Source organism: Hemitrygon akajei, unplaced genomic scaffold, assembly GCF_048418815.1.
Source record: "Hemitrygon akajei unplaced genomic scaffold, sHemAka1.3 Scf000046, whole genome shotgun sequence".
In the NCBI taxonomy this organism is placed as follows: Eukaryota; Metazoa; Chordata; class Chondrichthyes; order Myliobatiformes; family Dasyatidae; genus Hemitrygon; species Hemitrygon akajei.
Window position 1 is genome coordinate 1,414,334 of NW_027331932.1, and position 18,421 is coordinate 1,432,754.

Consider the following 18,421-nt stretch of genomic DNA (forward strand, 5'->3'; position numbering starts at 1 on the left):
GTTTCCCTGTCACTTTCACTTTAAGACACGGACTGCCAATTTCTGCCTGTCACAATCCTCCCTGGAATGTCTGTAATTAAATGGATTGTGCTGAGCACTCAGTGCTCAACCGTAGGAGATCCATTTCCAGCACTGTGGGTTGTGATTAACACTTTGGATGTAGTTACCGGCATCGTTTATTTTGAGTCGAAGTCTGAGTTAATTCCAGACCTTACTCTGCACTTGGGTTGACACCATCCATAACTCCCTGGCCACAGAAGATATTGTGACGTCAGGGGTTTGTGCCGATTTGGTCTCTCATTGAACACGAGTAAATTTCTATGGATGTCCGCTGGGTGTCGCTCTGTCCAGTCGCATCACCGACTGGTGTGGCGTCGACGACGCCCAGGGTGGCCAGGGACTGCAGAGGGATGTAGACTCAGCCAGTCCCGTCAAGGGCAACACCGCTCACTCCGTCTCGTAGTTGAAACGGTGTTTATCACGATTGCAAGACGAACTCCTCCTGGTCGATTTGCATTCGGTGAATTCGAACTTTCCAGAATTCATCTTGTAAACAACATGAGAGGCCACTTTCCTATCAAAAAGGGTGAGACAATCTCAACAGGAGCAAAATAGATCCAGTTGGCAACCAAGAGAGTTTTCTGGAAATATTCCCACTACTCCACTCTCTCCACGGCCCGTGTCAGTCTCTAAACTAATCTCACTACACCGCGATCTCCACGCAGCCCCACGTCAGACTCCAAACTATTCCCACTGCACCGATCACTCTCCACGACCCCTCGTCATTATCCAGACTAATCTCACTGCACCTTCAGGGGATCCAGCGGGGCACCGAGTCGGGTTGTGGCGGTGGGACGAATGGAGATAACGGAGACTGTGCAGACAGGGAGTGTGTCACGAAGACGGGTCAGCTTGTAAGGGAGGGACGGTGACGGGGCCGGGAGTGGCGTAAATGAGGGTGTTTGTGATGGAGAGAGGGAGTACTGCAGGCGAGCGAAGGTAGACGAAGTTGCGGAAGACGCGTGGAGAGGGAGATAATTATGAATACGGGGCGGACTGTGTCCCTGCTGCGGTGAAGGTCGTGACGGTGTGTCGGAGTCACGATGAGGGGCGCGTTCGTGTCCCGTTGAGGGCTGTGTCGGTGTGACGGTGACGGAGGTGTCTGTGTAGTAGTGAGGGCTGTGTCGGTGTCACGGTGAGGGGAGTGTCTGTGTAGTAGTGAGGGCTGTGTCGGTGTCACGGTGAGGGGTTGTCTGTGTAGTAGTGAGGGCTGTGTCGGTGTCACGGTGAGGGGGGGTGTCTGTGTAGTAGTGAGGGCTGTGTCGGTGTCACGGTGAGGGGTGTGTCTGTGTAGTAGTGAGGGCTGTGTCGGTGTCACGGTGAGGGGTGTGTCTGTGTAGTAGTGAAGGCTGTGTGGATCGTTCACTGCCTATGTCGAGAGGTCGTTCCCTGAGTTTCTCAATGCAGCGTCATATTCCTTCATCTACCCCGCCCCCTGTGTTTCCCATCCCATGAGTTCAAAACACTCCCTGACCCTCCTGTAGAGCAGTGAACGTCAATCACCGAACAGAGGAGACCGTTCGGCTCGCAATTTTGTGATATACTAATTAATGTAAATCCCTTCTGCCGACCATCTCTCTCAATTCCCTGCAAATCTGTCAAAGAGCCAGTGAAATACCTCTATCGATCTACCCTCACCACCGTCTCTGGTAGCACAGCATAATCATTCACCAGTTTCTGTGCGAATAAAAAACTTGTCAACCTCATCTCCTTTGAACTTACCCCTCTCACCTTAATGCATGCCCTCTGGTATGAGACAGTTTCATCCTGGGTGTAACATCACCCTCTCTCTGGTCCATCTGTGTCTGTTCTGGTGAGATAAACCTCTGCCAGTTGTCCCCTCCGCCTTCGCCGCTCGTTAGAAAAGAAACCGAAAATCCTGACCACCTCTTATAGACAGTGCTCTCTATTCCGGACAGCATTCTGGTGAATCCACTCTCTATCCTCTCCAAAGACCCCCGCACACTTCCTTTAACGGAACGTCAGAAATTAATCAGGACTCTCCGAAACGTCAAACCCAGTCCCAACTCCTATCCGCTCCGCCCCTTGGTTTCCCGGCTCTCTTCCCCATCCACAGTGTGTGAGCCCCAATCCCCTGCATTGAAATCCCTCCGTACTTCAAATCATCCCATTATTCTTATCAAACATCATTAGCACGACTAAAACAGACGAAACCGGGAATATTAAGCTAACGGTCCTGCCTCTCCTGCAACCAAGTCTCACTACTGGCTACAATCTCATACTTCCAGACTTTGAACCCCGCCCTGAGCTCATCTGCATTTAGTACAATACTTACTGCATTGAAACCTGCGCAGCTCAGAACATGAACCACAGCAGGCTCAACTTTTTGCTTCCTGACTTCATCTGAGGCCTGAGGCCAACATCTGTTCCAACAAGCTTTCTTCTATCTGTGATGGCATTACGGTTTTTACCCCCCTGTATCTCTAGTTTACTGTCCACCCCACCCATCTTTAATGGCAAAAATTCCCGCTGAGATCTCAATTCAACTTAAATTGATGTGTAAACTGTGAGAGCCGGTCGCTGGCAGAGGAAGTGAAGGATCTGCGCACGGCAGGCAGGTTTGGCGTGGCCTCCAGGCAGGAGTCTGTGCTGCCCCCCAGTGTTCGCTCGGCAGAAGACAGGCTATGTTGTGGTCGAGTGCAGATATCCGAGGCATTCAGTTAACCCAGGGCCCCAAGCTCCGTTGGTATTTTTCTATTTTATCCATATTATTTGTGCTTTGTTCCGCGTTTGAATGCTGATATTGCGCTTTGCACCTTGTTTCTGGAGTAACGCACGCTCGTTCGGCTGTATCCATGGATGTTCATGTGTCGTCTGAACCTCCGAGACATATCTCGACTTCATCATTTTAACCCATATATGTCAAACTCAAGGCCCGAGGGCCAAATCCGGCCCGCGGTGGAATTATCTTTGGCCCGCGAGATAATATCTAATTACTATTAAAGCTGGCCCCAGTAATCGAAGCGCCTATGGCGTATGATATGGCTAATGCTGAGTTTATTCAGGTACCAGGTTTTCAGGGTTTTTAGTGTTTATTCGGCAGTCTTGCTCGGCAGTCTTCTTCATAAGAAACGGAATTTGAAAAGTGAAACACTTTGTAGTTATAGCAGAGACTGAGACACATGAGAGCAGGCTGAAAAAACGGAGGCAACGAAAGCTGCGTTCGCACGCGTCCGACTGATCCGGCCCGCATGAAGCTGCATTTTGCTTAATCCGGCCCGTGACCTAAAATGAGTTTGACACCCCTGTTTTAACCCGTCTATCCCGCCCAGAGGCATACAAACTGGTATACCTGTTATTGAGCCGCTTGGCCACTGGGGGACGTTGTACTGTGCCTGGATGCTTAACCCCTTTGAATCTCCGGACTGTCACCCAGTTTCCTGCGAACTGAACATTCGGTCTATTTTCCTCCCAATATTACCTGAGAGAGTCATCGTATAACGACAAGATGATGAGAGGCATTGATCGTGTGGATGGTCAGAGGCTTTTTCCCGGGGCTGAAATGGTTGCCACTAGAGGACACAGGTTTAAAGTGCAGGGCAGTAGTTATAGAGGAGATATCAGGGGTAAGTCTTTTACTCAGAGAGTGGTGAGTGCGTGGAATGGGCTGCCAGCAACGGTGGTGGAGGCGAATACGATAGGGGCTTTTAAGAGAATTTTGGATAGGTACATGGAGCTCAGAAAATTTGAGGGCTCTGGGTAAGCCTAGTAATTTTTTTGAGGTCGGGCCTTGTGGGCCGAAGGGCCTGCATTGTGCTGTAGGTTTTCTATGTTCCTATGTTTCAAATTTATTTTCTCTTGCTGATGGACCCGCCTTGCTGATTGGTTGTTGTTCAAACAAACGCGAGGCACTGGTTTATAATGTACACATTTCCCGCTCCCGAACTCTGATTGGAGGCTGTCCCAAGGGGAAATTATATATGAGTCTCTGACACCGTCAGTCAGACCCTGAGCGAGACTCCTCCATACCATCCCATCATACACACCCGGAGGCAGACACTGAGTGAAGCTCCCTTACCAACATTACATCACACAAGTTCGGAGTCAGACAAGGATTGAAGCTCCCTCCGCGTTGTCTCAACGTTTCGGAAAAGGAGTGAAGCTCCCACTCACAGTCGTATAACGCATTTCCGGAGTCAGCATTGAATGAATCTCCCTCCCCACCGTCCCATCACACACTCCCGGGGTCAGACACAGAGTGAATCTCCCTCCACACCGTCCCATCACACACTCCCGGGGTCAGACACAGACTGAGTACCCCTCCACACTGTCCCATCATACACTCTGGGGGTCAGACACAGAGTTAAGATCCCTCAACACCGTCCCATGGCAGACTCCCGGGGTCAAACACGCGATTCTTCCTCGACACTGTCCCATTACATTCTTTCTGGTGCAGACACAGAAGGAATTCCCTGTTCCCCATCCCTTCACACACTCACGATTGAAATATTGTTTCGTTCAACTGCAACTCCCCAGCTCAAAACCCGCACAATCGCATCACACACTACCCAAGTCAAAAGAAGAGCTCAACCACCCCCTCCCCCGCACCCGCATTCTCCCCTCTCAGCAAACCCCATCACTCCGCCATCCCAGTCGTCTGGAATTCTGTCCCGGACACTGTGAGTGCGCGTGACAGGATGTGGATTATTCAGCGCGCACGTGCTCCAAGTTTTAATCACCGACTCCAAATCCCGGGCTGGTGACCGTCCCTCTGCAACGGGATGATAGACTCCCTCATCCGGAAACCACATTCGGCAGCAACGTTACCGAGCGACAGCGTGTGTTGAGGAAGCAGGGGGGCTGCAGAAGGGCTCAGACAGATTAGGAGAATGGGAATATACGCGGCTGATAGAATACAGTGCCGGGAAGCGGATGGTCATGCAATTTAAAAAAAAAGAAATAAAATCGGAGAACATTTTCGAAAGAGAGGGATTTTTTAACCCAGGCAACCTGTTTATATTCTATACATTCACAGAATGGTCTGGGTCTATTTTGAGCCGGCCCAAGAATCCCCTAATAACATGTGTCTATACAAAGTTTGAACCGCAGATCTATTTAGTATGTACAAATAGCATATCTGACGTTAATACATGGATGATGAATATTTAAATAATTTTTCAGAGATCTAAAATCCATTTCAATAGATACGGGTCAAATTCGACCCGGAACAGCCTCAATGTACAAACATTTGTAGCACCTGTAGAAAAGTATAAACCTTCAGGGTCTTTTTACTGTTGTCAAATGTCAGAACGGGTAAAACATGAGCGGCACAGTGTGTAAGGGTTAAAAACAATCTGCGGTGCGGAGGGATTTGGGAGACTTCGTGCAGCTTTCCCAGAAGTTTAACCTGCAGCTTGAGCCGGCGGTGAGGAAGGCAAATGCGATGACAGCATTCATTTCGAGAGGACTGGGACGTAAAAGCAAGGACGTCATTCTCAGGATCAATACGTCACTGGTGAGGTCACTTCGGAGTTTGCTGAGCAGGTCACGATCGCTTATCTCACAGGGGATGTGAGACATTGGAGAGGGTTCACGGGAATGATAACGGGATTGGACGTCGTATTGTAGGAGGAGTATTTGACAGCTCCGGGAGACAGAACACCCACACACAGAGATTCAGGAACAGTTTCTTCCCCTGAGCCATCACATCTTTCAATGCAGCAACACTAACACGACATTTCTGCGGTTTTTATTATTATTTGCAGTTTACATTAATTGTACATCTTTGCGCCGTGCTGATGCTTCAAAAGAACTAATTTCAGGCCTTATAAGTTTCAGATAATAACTCAGATAGAGATTCCTGTGGAAAACATCCGATAGGGCGGACAGGACATTAGGCACGCTGGTCTTCAGCAATCAGGGCACCGAATACAGAAGTTGGGAGGTCACGTTGCCGTGGGACAAGGCGTCGGTCAGGCCGCCCTGATTTAGGACAAAATGTCAGTGAACTGGATATATTGTACAGGGTGTTCTAGAGGGATACTGCCAGAACTCGGAGGACTGAGTTATGGAGAGAGGGATGGAAGATTGGGACTCCGTTCCCTGGAGCGCAGTTGTTTATTTACAGAGTTACATAAACCTGAGAAGGTCAGAGACAGAGGGAATGCGCACAGACTTTCACCCAGGATTGGGTTATCGAGAACCAGACGGCACAGGATTGAGGTGAGAGTGGATGGAAAGCAGAAAGAGAGGGAAAGATCAGAGAGACGGATGGTTTAGATAGAACGGGAAGGGGAGGTACAGAGTGCCTGGGGGAGGGAAGGGGAGAGAGGTGAGAGGTGGGCAGAGGGAGCAGAGAAAGTGCGGGCGGAGAAAGTTCGAGGAAATAAGGGGAGGAGAGGGGGTAGAGAGAAATGTAGAGGGAGCGGGGAAGAACGGGACGGGGGAAATGGCGAGAATGAAGGGGATAGATGGCGAGAGGGATTTGTCAGTGTCTTATGGGGAGAATATGGTTGCGACAAGAGGAGGAGATGGAGTAGGAGAGAGGGGCAGAGAGGGTGAGGAGCGAATTTGACAGGATTTAGGAGTGAGAGTGAAGGGGAGAGAAGGAGGAGAAAATGGGGGTAGTCACTAGATTCACGTCGACTCCACTGGCTGTTGACAGAGACCCTGGATCTTTTCAGGAATATCCGGGAACAAAGGTGCCGACCTCTCGCAGATGAAACTCCGATCATGATCACAAGGGTTACTCCTTCCGCACTGACTGCAGGCGGGCGTTCCAGAGGACCCATTGTACAGGAAACTCCAGTCCACATTGCTATCCAGGAGGGTTAAACAATTTCAACAGAGACAAAACAGCTTCAGTAGATGACCCGAGTGAAGTCCGTCCCCAAGCTAATCCCATGAATTCGATCTCTCCTAACTGCCTGCGTGAGTCCCCAAACTCATCCCATTCAACCACCCTCCCCCCCCCACGGCCCTGTGTCAGTACCCAGGCAGACACCACGGTCCCAATGTCACCCCACAATCCTGTGACCCAAAACTAATCCCACCGAACCGCTTCCTCACCAGATTCCTCTGTCAGTCCCCATACGAGTCGAACAGGACCACCCTCTCGCCTCTGATCTGTTTCAGTCCCCGAACGAAACCCGCTGTCCCACCGTCTAATCCCGCTGCCCAGCTCTTTTCCCTCAGATCTATGTCATTCAGCAAACGAATCACACTGTTCCTCCCTCTCCTCACAGCCTGGCGACTAGCTCCGAACTAATCACTTTAACTCACTGTGTGCCATTCGCCCTGTACTGTTCTCCAAACTAATGCAGTTGTCCTACTCTCGCCCCTGCGATCTAAGTCCTTCACTGATCTAATCCCGCTGCTGCTTCCTCGCCTCACAGCCCGGTGACTATCTCCAAAATGATCCTACTGCACCGCGCTCTCCTGACTGACATGCGTCAGTACCAAAGTAATCCCTGTGTGCTGATCTCTCCCGACTGCCCCCTGCCATTTTCCGAAATATTAACACTGCCCTGTCCTTCCCCTGGCAGATATGTGTCGGCCCTCAAATGAGACCCCCTACACAGATACAAACAAATCCCAATACCCCTCACTTTTTCCTCAAAACTACTTCAGACTGTAAACGAATTCTATTTTCTCCCGTCAGGACTATCACAATACCCAACTCTCACCCGACAGATCAGTCCAAATCTCACCCGTTTTCGCATTTTCCAATCCAGTATGTACGGGTTTGGTCCACAAGGTTGCGGGTTACAAAGTTCTGGGAAATTTAAATTTACTGTATTAATGCCAAGAATCGAAAACTATGATACCGAGCTTCTCTCAGTTGATTACAACAGGAATCTCTTCCGGGACTCTGTGAAGGTAGCTTCAGTGTGTGTCAGACCACAGGAGTGTGTGATGGGACACTGTGGAGGGAGACTCACTCTGTGTCTGACCCTGGGTGTGTGTGAGGGGACGGTGTGAAGGGAGATTCACTCTGTGTCTGATCCCAGGAGTGTGTGATGGACGGTGTGAAGGGAGATGCTCTCTGTGTCTGACCCCGGGAGTGTGTAATGGGACGGTGTGGAGGGAGATTCACTCTGTGTCTGACCCCGGTAGTGTGTGATGGGACACTGTGGAAGGAGATTCTCTCTGTACCTGACCCCGGGTGTGTGTGATGGGACGGTGGTGGAGGGAGCTTCACTCTGTGCCTGACCCCGGCAGTGTGTGATGGGACAGTGTGGAAGGAGATTCTCTCCGTACCTGACCCCGGGAGTGTGTGATGGGACGGTGTGGAGGGAGCTTCACTCTGTGCCTGACCCCGGGATTGTGTGATGGGACGGTGTGGAGGGAGCTTCACTCAGTGCCTGACCCCGGGATTGTGTGATGGGACGGTGTGGAGGGAGCTTCACTCAGTGCCTGACCCCGGGATTGTGTGATGGGACGGTGTGGAGGGAGCTTCACTCAGTGCCTGACCCCGGGATTGTGTGATGGGACGGTGTGGAGGGAGCTTCACTCTGTGTCTGACCCCGGGAGTGTGTGATGGGACGGTGTAGAGGGAGATTCACTATGAGTCTGACCCCGGGAGTGTCTGATGGGACGGTGCGGAGGGAGTTTCACTCTGTGTTTGACCCCGGGAGTGTGTGATGGGACGGTGCGGAGGGAGATTCACTCTGTATTTGACCCCGGGAGTGAGTGATTGAACGGTGCGTAGGGAGATTGACTCTGCGTCTGACCCCGGGAATGTGTGATGGGACGCTGTGGAGGGAAATTCACTCTGTGTCTGATCCCGGGACTGTGTGATGGGACGGTGTTGAAGGAGATTCACTCTGTGTCGGACCCCGGGACTGTGTGATGGGACGCTGTGGAGGGAAATTCACTCTGTGTCTGACCCCGGGAGTGTGTGATGATTCCTTTGTTTCTGTGGGATCTTCTCGTGCTGTGACACATACCGCTTCATCCTTTGAATTGATTTCGAGCAGCCTTGAATCTCGGTTTGAACAATCTTGAATCGCTTTGTAGAAAGATGTTACAAACGTGGAAACGTAATAACACCGGTCTTTATTTGTGACCCAATTCTCGGAACAGGTTTGCTCTGGAAATCAGGAACAAGGAACAGTGATACACAGAGTGAATCTCCCTGCACTGTTTTCCAACACACACACCCGTGGGTGGCAGAGAGTGAATTTCACGTCATGCGGTCCCATCACGTTCACCTGAGGTCAGGCACAAAGAGTATTTCCCCGCCCCCAGCATCGTCCCATCGCACATTAACAGGATCAGGCACAGTGAATATCCCTCCACAACATCCATCACACACTCCCGGAGGAAAATACCTCAGCATACACGTCAAATAGACACAGATATAGAACATAGATTAGTACAGCACAGAACAGGCCCTTCGGCCCACCATGTTGTACCGACTCTGAAATCCTTCCTCCCATATATCCCCCAACTTAAATTTCTCCATATACCTGCCTAGCAGTTTCTTAAATTTCACCAGTGTATCTGCATCCACCACTGACTCAGGCAGTGGATTCCACGCACCAACCACTCTCTGAGTAAACATCATTTCTCTAATACCCCCTTGAATATCCCTCCCCTTACCTTAAAGCCATGTCCTCTTGTATTCAGCAGTGATGCCCTTGGGAAGAGGTGCTGGCTGGCCACTCTATCTATTCCTCTTAATATCTTGTATAACTCTATCATGGCTCCTCTCATCCTCCTTCTTTCTGCAAACAGTAAAGCCCTAGCTGCCGTTATCTCTGTTCATAACGCATACTCTCTAAACCAGACAACATCCTGGTAAATCTCCTCTGTAGCCTTTCCAATGCTTCCACAGCCTTCCTATAGTGAAGCAACCAGACTGGATACAGTACTCCAAGTGTGGCCTAACCAGTGTTTTATAGAGATGCATCATTCCCTCGCGACTCTAAAAACACTATCCCTTGAATTATGAAAGCCAACACCCCATAAGCATTCTTAAATACTCTATCAACCTGTGAGACAACTTTCAGGGATATGTGGACATGTAAACCCAGACCTCTCTGTTCCTCCACACTACCAAGTATCGTGCCATTTACTTTGTGCTCTGCCATGGTGTTGTCCTTCCAAAGTGTACCACCTCACACTTCTACGGGTTGAACACCTTCTGCACATTCCTGCTTCCTATCAATGTCTCTCTGCAATCTTCAACAATCCTCTACACTATCCACAACACCAGCAACAATTGTGTCGTCTGCAAACTTGCCAAACCACCCTTCTGCCCCCACATCCAGGTCGTTATTAAAAATTACGAACAGTAGGGTTCCCAGAACCGATTCTCTTGGAACAACACTAGACACAACTTCCAATCGGAAAATACTCCCTCCGTCACGGCACACAGCTTTCTGCAGGCAAGCCAAACCTCCTGGAATCACATGCCTTCTGACTCCCTGAATAAGTCTATCGTGTGGAAACTTATCAAATGCCTTACTAACATCCATATAGATCACATCCACTGCACTACCCTCATCTATATGCCTGGTCACCTCCTCAAAGAACTTTACAGGTTTCCAAGACACGATCTGCCCTTCGCAAAGCCATGCTGACTGCTCCTGATCAGATTATTATTCTACAAATGCCTGTAGATCTGATCTCTAAGAAACTTTTCCGACATCTTTCCCACCGCAGACGTAAGGCCTATAATTACCTCGACTACACCTACTTCCTTTTTTGAACAAGGGGACAACATTCGACTCCCTCCAATCCACCGGTGCCATTCCGGTGGACAACGAGTACAGAACGATCCGAGCCAGTCTCAGCAATCTCTTCCCTTGCCTCGTGGAGCAGCCTGGGGACTATTCTGTCAGGCCCCTGGGAGTTATCCGTCCTATTGTACTTCAACAACTCCAGCACCTCCTCTCCCTTAATATCAGCAATGGTCCTGAGCTTCAACCTCGCTCGTATTGCCCTCACTGTCATCAGGTTCCCTTTCATTCGTGAACACCGAAGAGAAATATTCAGTGAGGACCTTGCTCGTTTCCACAACCAACAGGCACAACTTCCCACCTTTATCTCTATTCGGTCCTAGCTTCACACCGGTCATCCTTTTGTTCTTCACATAATTGACGAATGCCTTGGAGTTTCCCTTACCCTACTCGCCAAGGCCTTCTCATGCCCACTTCGTGCTCTCCTCAGCCCCTTCTTAAGCTAATTTCCTGCTACCCGAGATTCCTCAATAAACCAATCTGATCCTTGCTTCATAAACCGATGTATGCTGCCCTCTTCCACCTGACTAGATTTTCCACCGCACTTATCACTTCACACTACCATTCTTTATCTTCTTCACCGGGACAAATTTATCCCTAACATCCTGCAAGAGATCCCTAAACATCAAACACACATCCATATTACATTTCCCTGCAAATACGTCGTCCCAATCCCCACCCGCAAGATCAAGCTTTAAATCCTTATACTAGATCCAATATGGAACTCCCCCTAGTAGGCTTATCAACATACTGTGACAGGAATCCGTCGTGGGCACGCTTAACAAACTCTGCCCCATCTAAACCATTGGAGATAATCAGGTGCCAATCAATATTAGGGAAGTTAAAGTTATCCATGATAAGAACCCTGTTATTTTTCCACCTTTCCAAAATATGCCACCCAGTCTGTTCCTCGATGTCTCTGCTGCTACAAGAGGTCGATAGAATACCCCCAGTAGAGTAACTGCTCCCTTCCTGCTCCTGACATCCACCCATACTGACTCAAAGGAGGATCCTGCTGCATTAGCCACACTTTCTGTAGCTGTAGTGTTATTGCAGACCATTAACGCCACCCCTTCTCCCCCTTTCCCCCGCTCTAACCCTTTTAAACCACTGAAATCCAGGAATATTGGGAATCCAATCCTGCCCTGGTGCCAGCCATCTCTGTAATCGCCACTACATCGTAATTCCATGTAGGTATCCAAGCTCTCAGTTTATCTCCTTTGTTCCTGTCGCTTCTTGCATTGAAGAACACGCACTTTATCCCTTCTACCTTACTACATTTATACTCTTTATTCTGTTTCTCTTTCCTCAAAGCCTCTTTATATGTTAAATCTGGCTTTGCTCCATGCACTAGCAGTTCTCTGATTACCTTTATCCTTTTCCACCTCACTATTTGCTCTATCACTCTGGTTCCGCTCCCCCTGCAAATCTAGTTTAAATCCACCGCAGCAGCGCTAGCAAACCTTCCCGCAAGGATTTTAGTCCCCCTATTGTTCAGGAGCAACCCGTCCCGTCGTAGCAGGCCCCACCTTCCCTGGAACAAGACCCAATTGTCCAGAAACATGAAGCCCTCCCTCCTGCAACAACTCCTTAGCCACGTATTTATCTGAATTATCACCTGTTTCCAGCCTCACTGGCACGTGGCACTGGTAGCAATCCTGACATTACAACCCTGGAGTCCCGTCCTTAAATGTTGTACCAAACTCCCTAAACTCTCTTTGCAGAACCTCCTCCTTCTTCCCATCCACGTCATTGATCCTTACATGGTCCACGGCATCTGAGTGCTCACGCTCCCTCTTGAGAATGCTCAGATCTCGTTCCGAGACATCACGGTTCCTGGCACCGGGGAGGCAACAGACCATCCGAGATTCTCAATCTCTCAAACAGAACCTCTTATCTGCCCCCTAACTATTGAATCCCCTATCTCGACTGCTCTCTTCTTTTTGCTCCTTCCTTTCTGAGCTCAGGGCCTTGCCTCGTGCCAGAGACGTGACCAATGCAAATTGTCCCTGGTCGGTTGTCCCCACCAACAGTATCCAAAACGGTGTACTTATTGTTGATAGGAACGGCGACAGGGATGTTCTGCGGTCGCCCAGCAACCTGTCTCCTGACTCTTAGGGGTGACTATCTCCCAGAAACTCCTGTCTATTTCTGCCCCTGCTTCACGAATGATCCGAAGTTGATCCAGCTCCATCTCCAGTTCCCTAACTCGGTTTGTTAGAAGGTGCAGCTGGATGCACCTTTTACAGGTGTAGTCATCAGGGACAACAGAACTCGCCCTGACTTCCCAGATTCTGCAAACGGAGTACTTGACTGCCCTAACTGCTGCCTCCATTACCTAATTTTAATCTAATTAAATTAATTAGAGGAGCTTACCCGGCCTTACGTCACTGCAAGCAAGTTCGTCCTCAGTCTCTGCTCGTGGAAGCCTCTAGAGCCAAACCCTTCCTACTCTGTCTCCCACTACTCCGTTGCCCGTTGCCCTGTTAATCTGTTCATTTTTTAACTCTCCCGCTGCTTCAGAGGCAGACTTTCACGCGCTCGTGCAGTCGTGTCCCGTCCAAACTGCCGAAGAAATCCTCCCCCCCCCATCTCAAACTGCTCGTTTTATAAACTCTCCCGTTCTCTCATAGGAAGAGTGATTCTCCCTCCACATCTTCTCAACACATCACAGAGCAAAGTGACAGACACAGGGGGAAGCTGCCTCCACATGTTCCCATCACACATTCCCGAGTTCAAAACAGTGTGAATCTCCCTCCTTACGTCCCATGACACACTTCCTGGCGAGTCACAGTGTGAATCTCTCTCTGAACGGTCCCATCACACTCCCCCCGTGTTCTCACACTAAGCATAGTTCCGCCCACCCCTGCGATGGCACACTCACGGTGTCAGACTCACTCCACACCATCCAGTCACACAATCCGGTGTCACGTAAAATGAATGTCCCTCTGCACTGTCCCATCACACACTCCCGGAGTCAGACACAGAGTGAAGCACCCTCCACACCATCCCATCACACACTCCCGGGGTCAGACACAGAGTGAAGCTCCCTCCACACCGTCCCATCACACTCTCCCGGGGTCAGACACAGAGTGAAGCTCCTACCAGACATTCCCAACACACACTCATGGCGTCGCACAGAGAGTGAATCCACCTCCACAGCGTCCCTTCACATTCTCCTGGATTCAGTCATAGAGTGAAACTTCCTCCACGCAGGCACATCACACACACACCGGGACAAACACAGAGTAAATCACCCTCTAAACCAACTCTTGACACACTCGTAATGTCAAGAGAAGAGTGGCGCTTCCTCTCTCCATGCCTGCCCTGTGATGAGGAGCGGGTGAAAGAGGGGGATGATGCCTCACCTCTTCTGCTGGTCAAAAATCCACAGATTTGATCCTTGGTTTCGTTGACAGATCTGTACTTCGTTTCCATCTCAGTGAACTGGTGACGGAGATCGTTGTGCATTCGTTTAAGATCGGACAGATTAGAGTTTCGGTGGCATGTTTCGTTCGACTGACGAATCTGTGATACTGAGAGAGATGGCGAAGGATGTTTAGCGTTTACAGTGACACGTGAGTCAGCGTCACGCTACCAAACAGGTCACAGAGAGTGTTGTGTCAGTGTCACGGTGAAGTGTGTCACAGTGAGAGGCGTCATCGGAAACATGAGTGGCGTGTCTGTGTCACTCTGAGGGGTTATCAATGCCCTGGTGAAGGTTTTGTTGTTGCTACAATGGGGTCTGTGTCAGTATCGTTGTGATGACCGATTCACTGCCTCAGCGCTGGTCATGTCCGAGTTGCTGTGAAGGACGTGCCGGTGTCACTGTGACCCGGCGAGAGGTATACCGGGACACAATGAAGTGTATCTGGAAGTCACGACGAGGGAAATGTCAGAGAGGCGGGTCTGGTAGTCTGCCGGTGTGTGGAGTATCTGCATAATGTGTGGGTGCTGGTCTCATTGAGAGGAATGTGTCTGTGTCACCGTGAGAGACATGTCATGACCATGGTGTGTGGGATATTGTCACGCTGAGGTGTGTGTCCGTGTGATGAAGAGGACTATGTCGGTGTCATTGTGAATTTATGTGTCGGCATCACGGTAAGGGGTTTGCCTATGTCAGGGTGAGGTGTGAGTAATTGTCTCAAAGTTGATTGAAAGTTGAGTTTAACTCATGGACTGGTAGTCAACATGGTCCTGCTCATCTCCTGATTTTCTTCCCAAAGGAGTTTGTTGTTTCGGTAAGAGGTGATCTGAGATGGTGAAGGATGTTTGGCGTTTATAGTGTGTCAGCGTCACGCTACTGAGCGGGTCACGGAGAGTGGTGTGTCAGTGTCACGGTGAAGGATGCTGGTTGCACAGTGAGGGGCGTCGCTGCCACCGTGAGCTACGTGTCAGGGACACGCTGCGGGTTATATCAGGGTACCAGCGAGGTTTTTGATGGTGTCACGATGGGGGCTGCGTCAGTATCGCGGTGATAGTTGATTCCCTGTCACACCGAGTCGGTGTTTCAGTGAGAGACGTGTAGCTGTCATTGTGATAGGTGTTTCTGGGTCCATGTGAGAGGTGTACCAGGTCACATCGCGGTGTATCTCTATGTCACGGTGAGAGATATGTCGGGGTCACAGTGCGACGTTTGACGGTGTAGCAGTGAGAGGCGCGTCTGTGTCATAGTGTTTGGTGAATTGGTGTTACATTAGAAAAAATATCTTTGTCACGGTGGATGTGTCGTTGTCACAGTAAGTTTAGTGTTGTTGTCACGGTGAGGACTGAGTGGATGACGCTCTGAGGGCTTGTCGGTGTTACGGTGAGGGATGTGTCTTTGTGACGGTGAGTGTTATGTCGGTGTTTCGGTGGAGTTGTTTTTGCTGTCATGATAAGAGATGAGTCGGTTTCAAAGAGATGGACGTGTCTGTGTCACAATGAGGGATGTGTGCAAGTCACAGTGAGGGACGCTTCGGCACCACGTCGAGGCGTGTCAGTGTTATGTTGAATCGTTATTACGTTAGGTTCTGTGTTGGCATCAGGTTGAGGGATATGTCGGTATCATGTTGAGGGATGTGTTGGTGGGCGTTGTGTCGATGTCACGGTGACTCGTGGTCATGCTGAGAGACCCGTCAGTAACACAGTGAGCGGTGTCTTGGTATCACAGTGAAGGGTGTTCCCGGGAAATGTTGGGAATGTGCCGCTGTTAATGTGGCCATTTTTATTCTTTGCGGTTTGGTCATTGCGACCGGAGTGAAACTCACCATGAATCCTCCAGCAGATACCCGTCATAATGAGGGTCGCTGTTAAAACGCAGATTAGCCATATGGTTGGGTCTGATCGGCCTCTCCTTCTGGGTCCTTCACTGCCCATGTCGTCTGTGGAAAAATCGTTCCTTTACTTTGTCAATCCATCGTCATATTCCCTGATCTAACCGGCCCTGTTCTTTCTATCCTCTGTGTTCAAATCACTCTCTTTTCCTCATGCAATGTTCATTTCCCTCCAACCCCTGTACACCCACGTGCATGACAAAGAGTCGATTAAACGCCTCCATCGATTTGCCTCCAGTACCACCCCTGGCAGCACATTCCAGTCACCCACGCTCTCTGTGTAAACAAAACCTCGCCCCTCACCTCTCCTGCAAAGATACTCCCTCACCCCTTCCACTCCGCGGTATTAGCCATTTCTCTCTGGGGGAGAAATGCACCGGTTGCCTGGTCTATCTCTGTTTCTCGTCATGATATAGACCTGTATCAACTCTCCCCTCAGCCTGAAATACATATGAAATAACATATGAAATCCATACATATTGTATGAATGCATTTGTCTGATATTCTGCATTTGCTTGTTATCTTTGAGGGTTCTGTGCCATTGTGTGGCCGTTGGTGTTGTGTTTGGCATTTGGGTCCTGGAGTAACGCAGACTCGTTTGACTGTATTGGTGGATATTCATGTATGGTTGGATTGCAATGCAACTCACATTGAATTGAAACCGTCTCTTCTGTGCCGGTCGTACTTTCTTTGGAAGAGTACCCAATGAGGCAAATACCCGAAGCCCCTTTCACTAAAGTTCGCCTCATCTTCCCCACCCTACTTCCCGTCTGAGAGTGTGTGGAGTGGGGGATGAGTTGAAAATTGGGGGCGCAGCGAGAGGGTATGAACATTAAGAGAGCGAAAGGGTAAGAGGAAGGAAAGGGTGTGGGGACAGAATGGGCAAGAGGTCACGGGACGAGGAAAGGGGGAGGGGTGGTGTGATAGAAGGGAGACGGTAGAGCGCTTTAGCAGTGAGTGATTGAGAAACAATGAAGGGGAGAGTGGGGAGAAAGAGATGAGGGAAAGAAAGGGGAGCAAAAGGGTTGAGGGATGGAGGGAGGCAAGAGGGAGTAAGGTGAAATTCCAGAGAGAAGGGGAGAAGAGGGAGAGAAGGTGTGAGACAAAGTGAGAAGAGCCTATGAAAGACAGAGAGAGGGAGGAGAAAGGAAAGAGGGACAGAGTTATTGAGGTAGTAGGAGAAAGAGGGAGAGGGGAAGAGGGCGGTGAAGATGCAGAGAGGGAATAGAGAATGAGGTAAGGAAGTGTGGAATTAGGGTAAACTTTTATACAGAGCCCCTTTGTCCTCTATCCTCATCCGTCCTCCCTCTGTATTTCCTACCCTCTGCCCATCCTTATAGCGCCCCTTTCTCAATACTCCCTTCTCAACACCCCTCCCGAGGTACAAACTCCACACTGCCCTGCCGATGACATCCTCTCTTCATCGACACTTCCCACAACACGCTCTCTTCATACTATTCCATAGCACTCCCTCTATACCGTCCCTCCCTGGCGCGGTCTCCACTCCCCTGCCCGAGTGCAGGCTCATCACCAACCATCCAACAGAGCTCCTCCATCATCGCCTCTCCCATCCGTTCAGCTGGGGACAGAACAGTGAACGTAATGGGTTCGTGGGTTCCCTCTGACTAATCGTTAGGGTTAATTGTGCGTTTCTACTGAGATGTCAGGAACGAACACATCAGCTAAATACAGTCAAACTGAGAGAGATGAAATTGACCTCCACCTGCCCGGACCCGGGGAACAGAGAGGGTCCAGGGTTTAAGTTCCACGTACGATACATTAGGCTCGGCTGGGGACAGAACAGTGAGAGTCAGTGAGGCGCCCTCCCCGTCCGATCACACACACCCGGGATCAAACACAGAATGGAGCACTCCCCCTCCGTTTTCCAGCCCCACTCACCGTTGGAAGGAGACTGTGGGCCCGTTTCTCCGAACTTCACATTCACGTAAGTCTTGCCCTCGTCCATCTTGTTCAGGACTCTCTGTGTCTCTGAGCTGAAAACGACCGTTGTCAGAGGAAACCCGTGATGAGAAGGCGGTCAAACCGACAACAGCAAACACCAGGTGGACAGCTGATAAAGAGAGGAACCGAGAGCAGGGAGAGGAAGTGAAGACTGGCAGAGAGTTTCAGGACGTGGGACAGCCTTGTCGAGAGAGGTTAGAGTGGTGGGTGTTGGGAGAACATTGAGAGAGGGGAGAAAGAGGGGGGAGTGAACAGAGGGGAAGATTAGGGATCAGCGGAGAAGAGGTGAACGGGAGTGTACAGAGGGTAGAGGGGCGAGAGCAGGGGGAGTGTGTGGAGAGAGATGGAAGGTAATGGGAAAACAGGAGCAGGGAGGAG

The 18,421-nt window shown here is 50.1% G+C and overlaps 1 protein-coding gene across 1 annotated transcript; it reads right to left on the minus strand.

Annotated features, from left to right (window-relative positions):
• Window positions 1-447: 447 nt before the first annotated feature.
• Window positions 448-18,049, minus strand: LOC140720723 (oxidized low-density lipoprotein receptor 1-like). Its single transcript, XM_073035554.1, has 6 exons — window positions 17,981-18,049; window positions 16,016-16,129; window positions 14,135-14,302; window positions 8,970-9,112; window positions 7,731-7,795; window positions 448-574 (listed from the first exon to the last, which is right to left on the minus strand). Exons 1-6 carry the CDS (start codon window positions 18,045-18,047, stop codon window positions 448-450), a joined length of 684 nt encoding a protein of 227 aa, XP_072891655.1. The 5' UTR covers window positions 18,048-18,049.
• Between the last annotated feature and the right edge of the window lie 372 nt (window positions 18,050-18,421).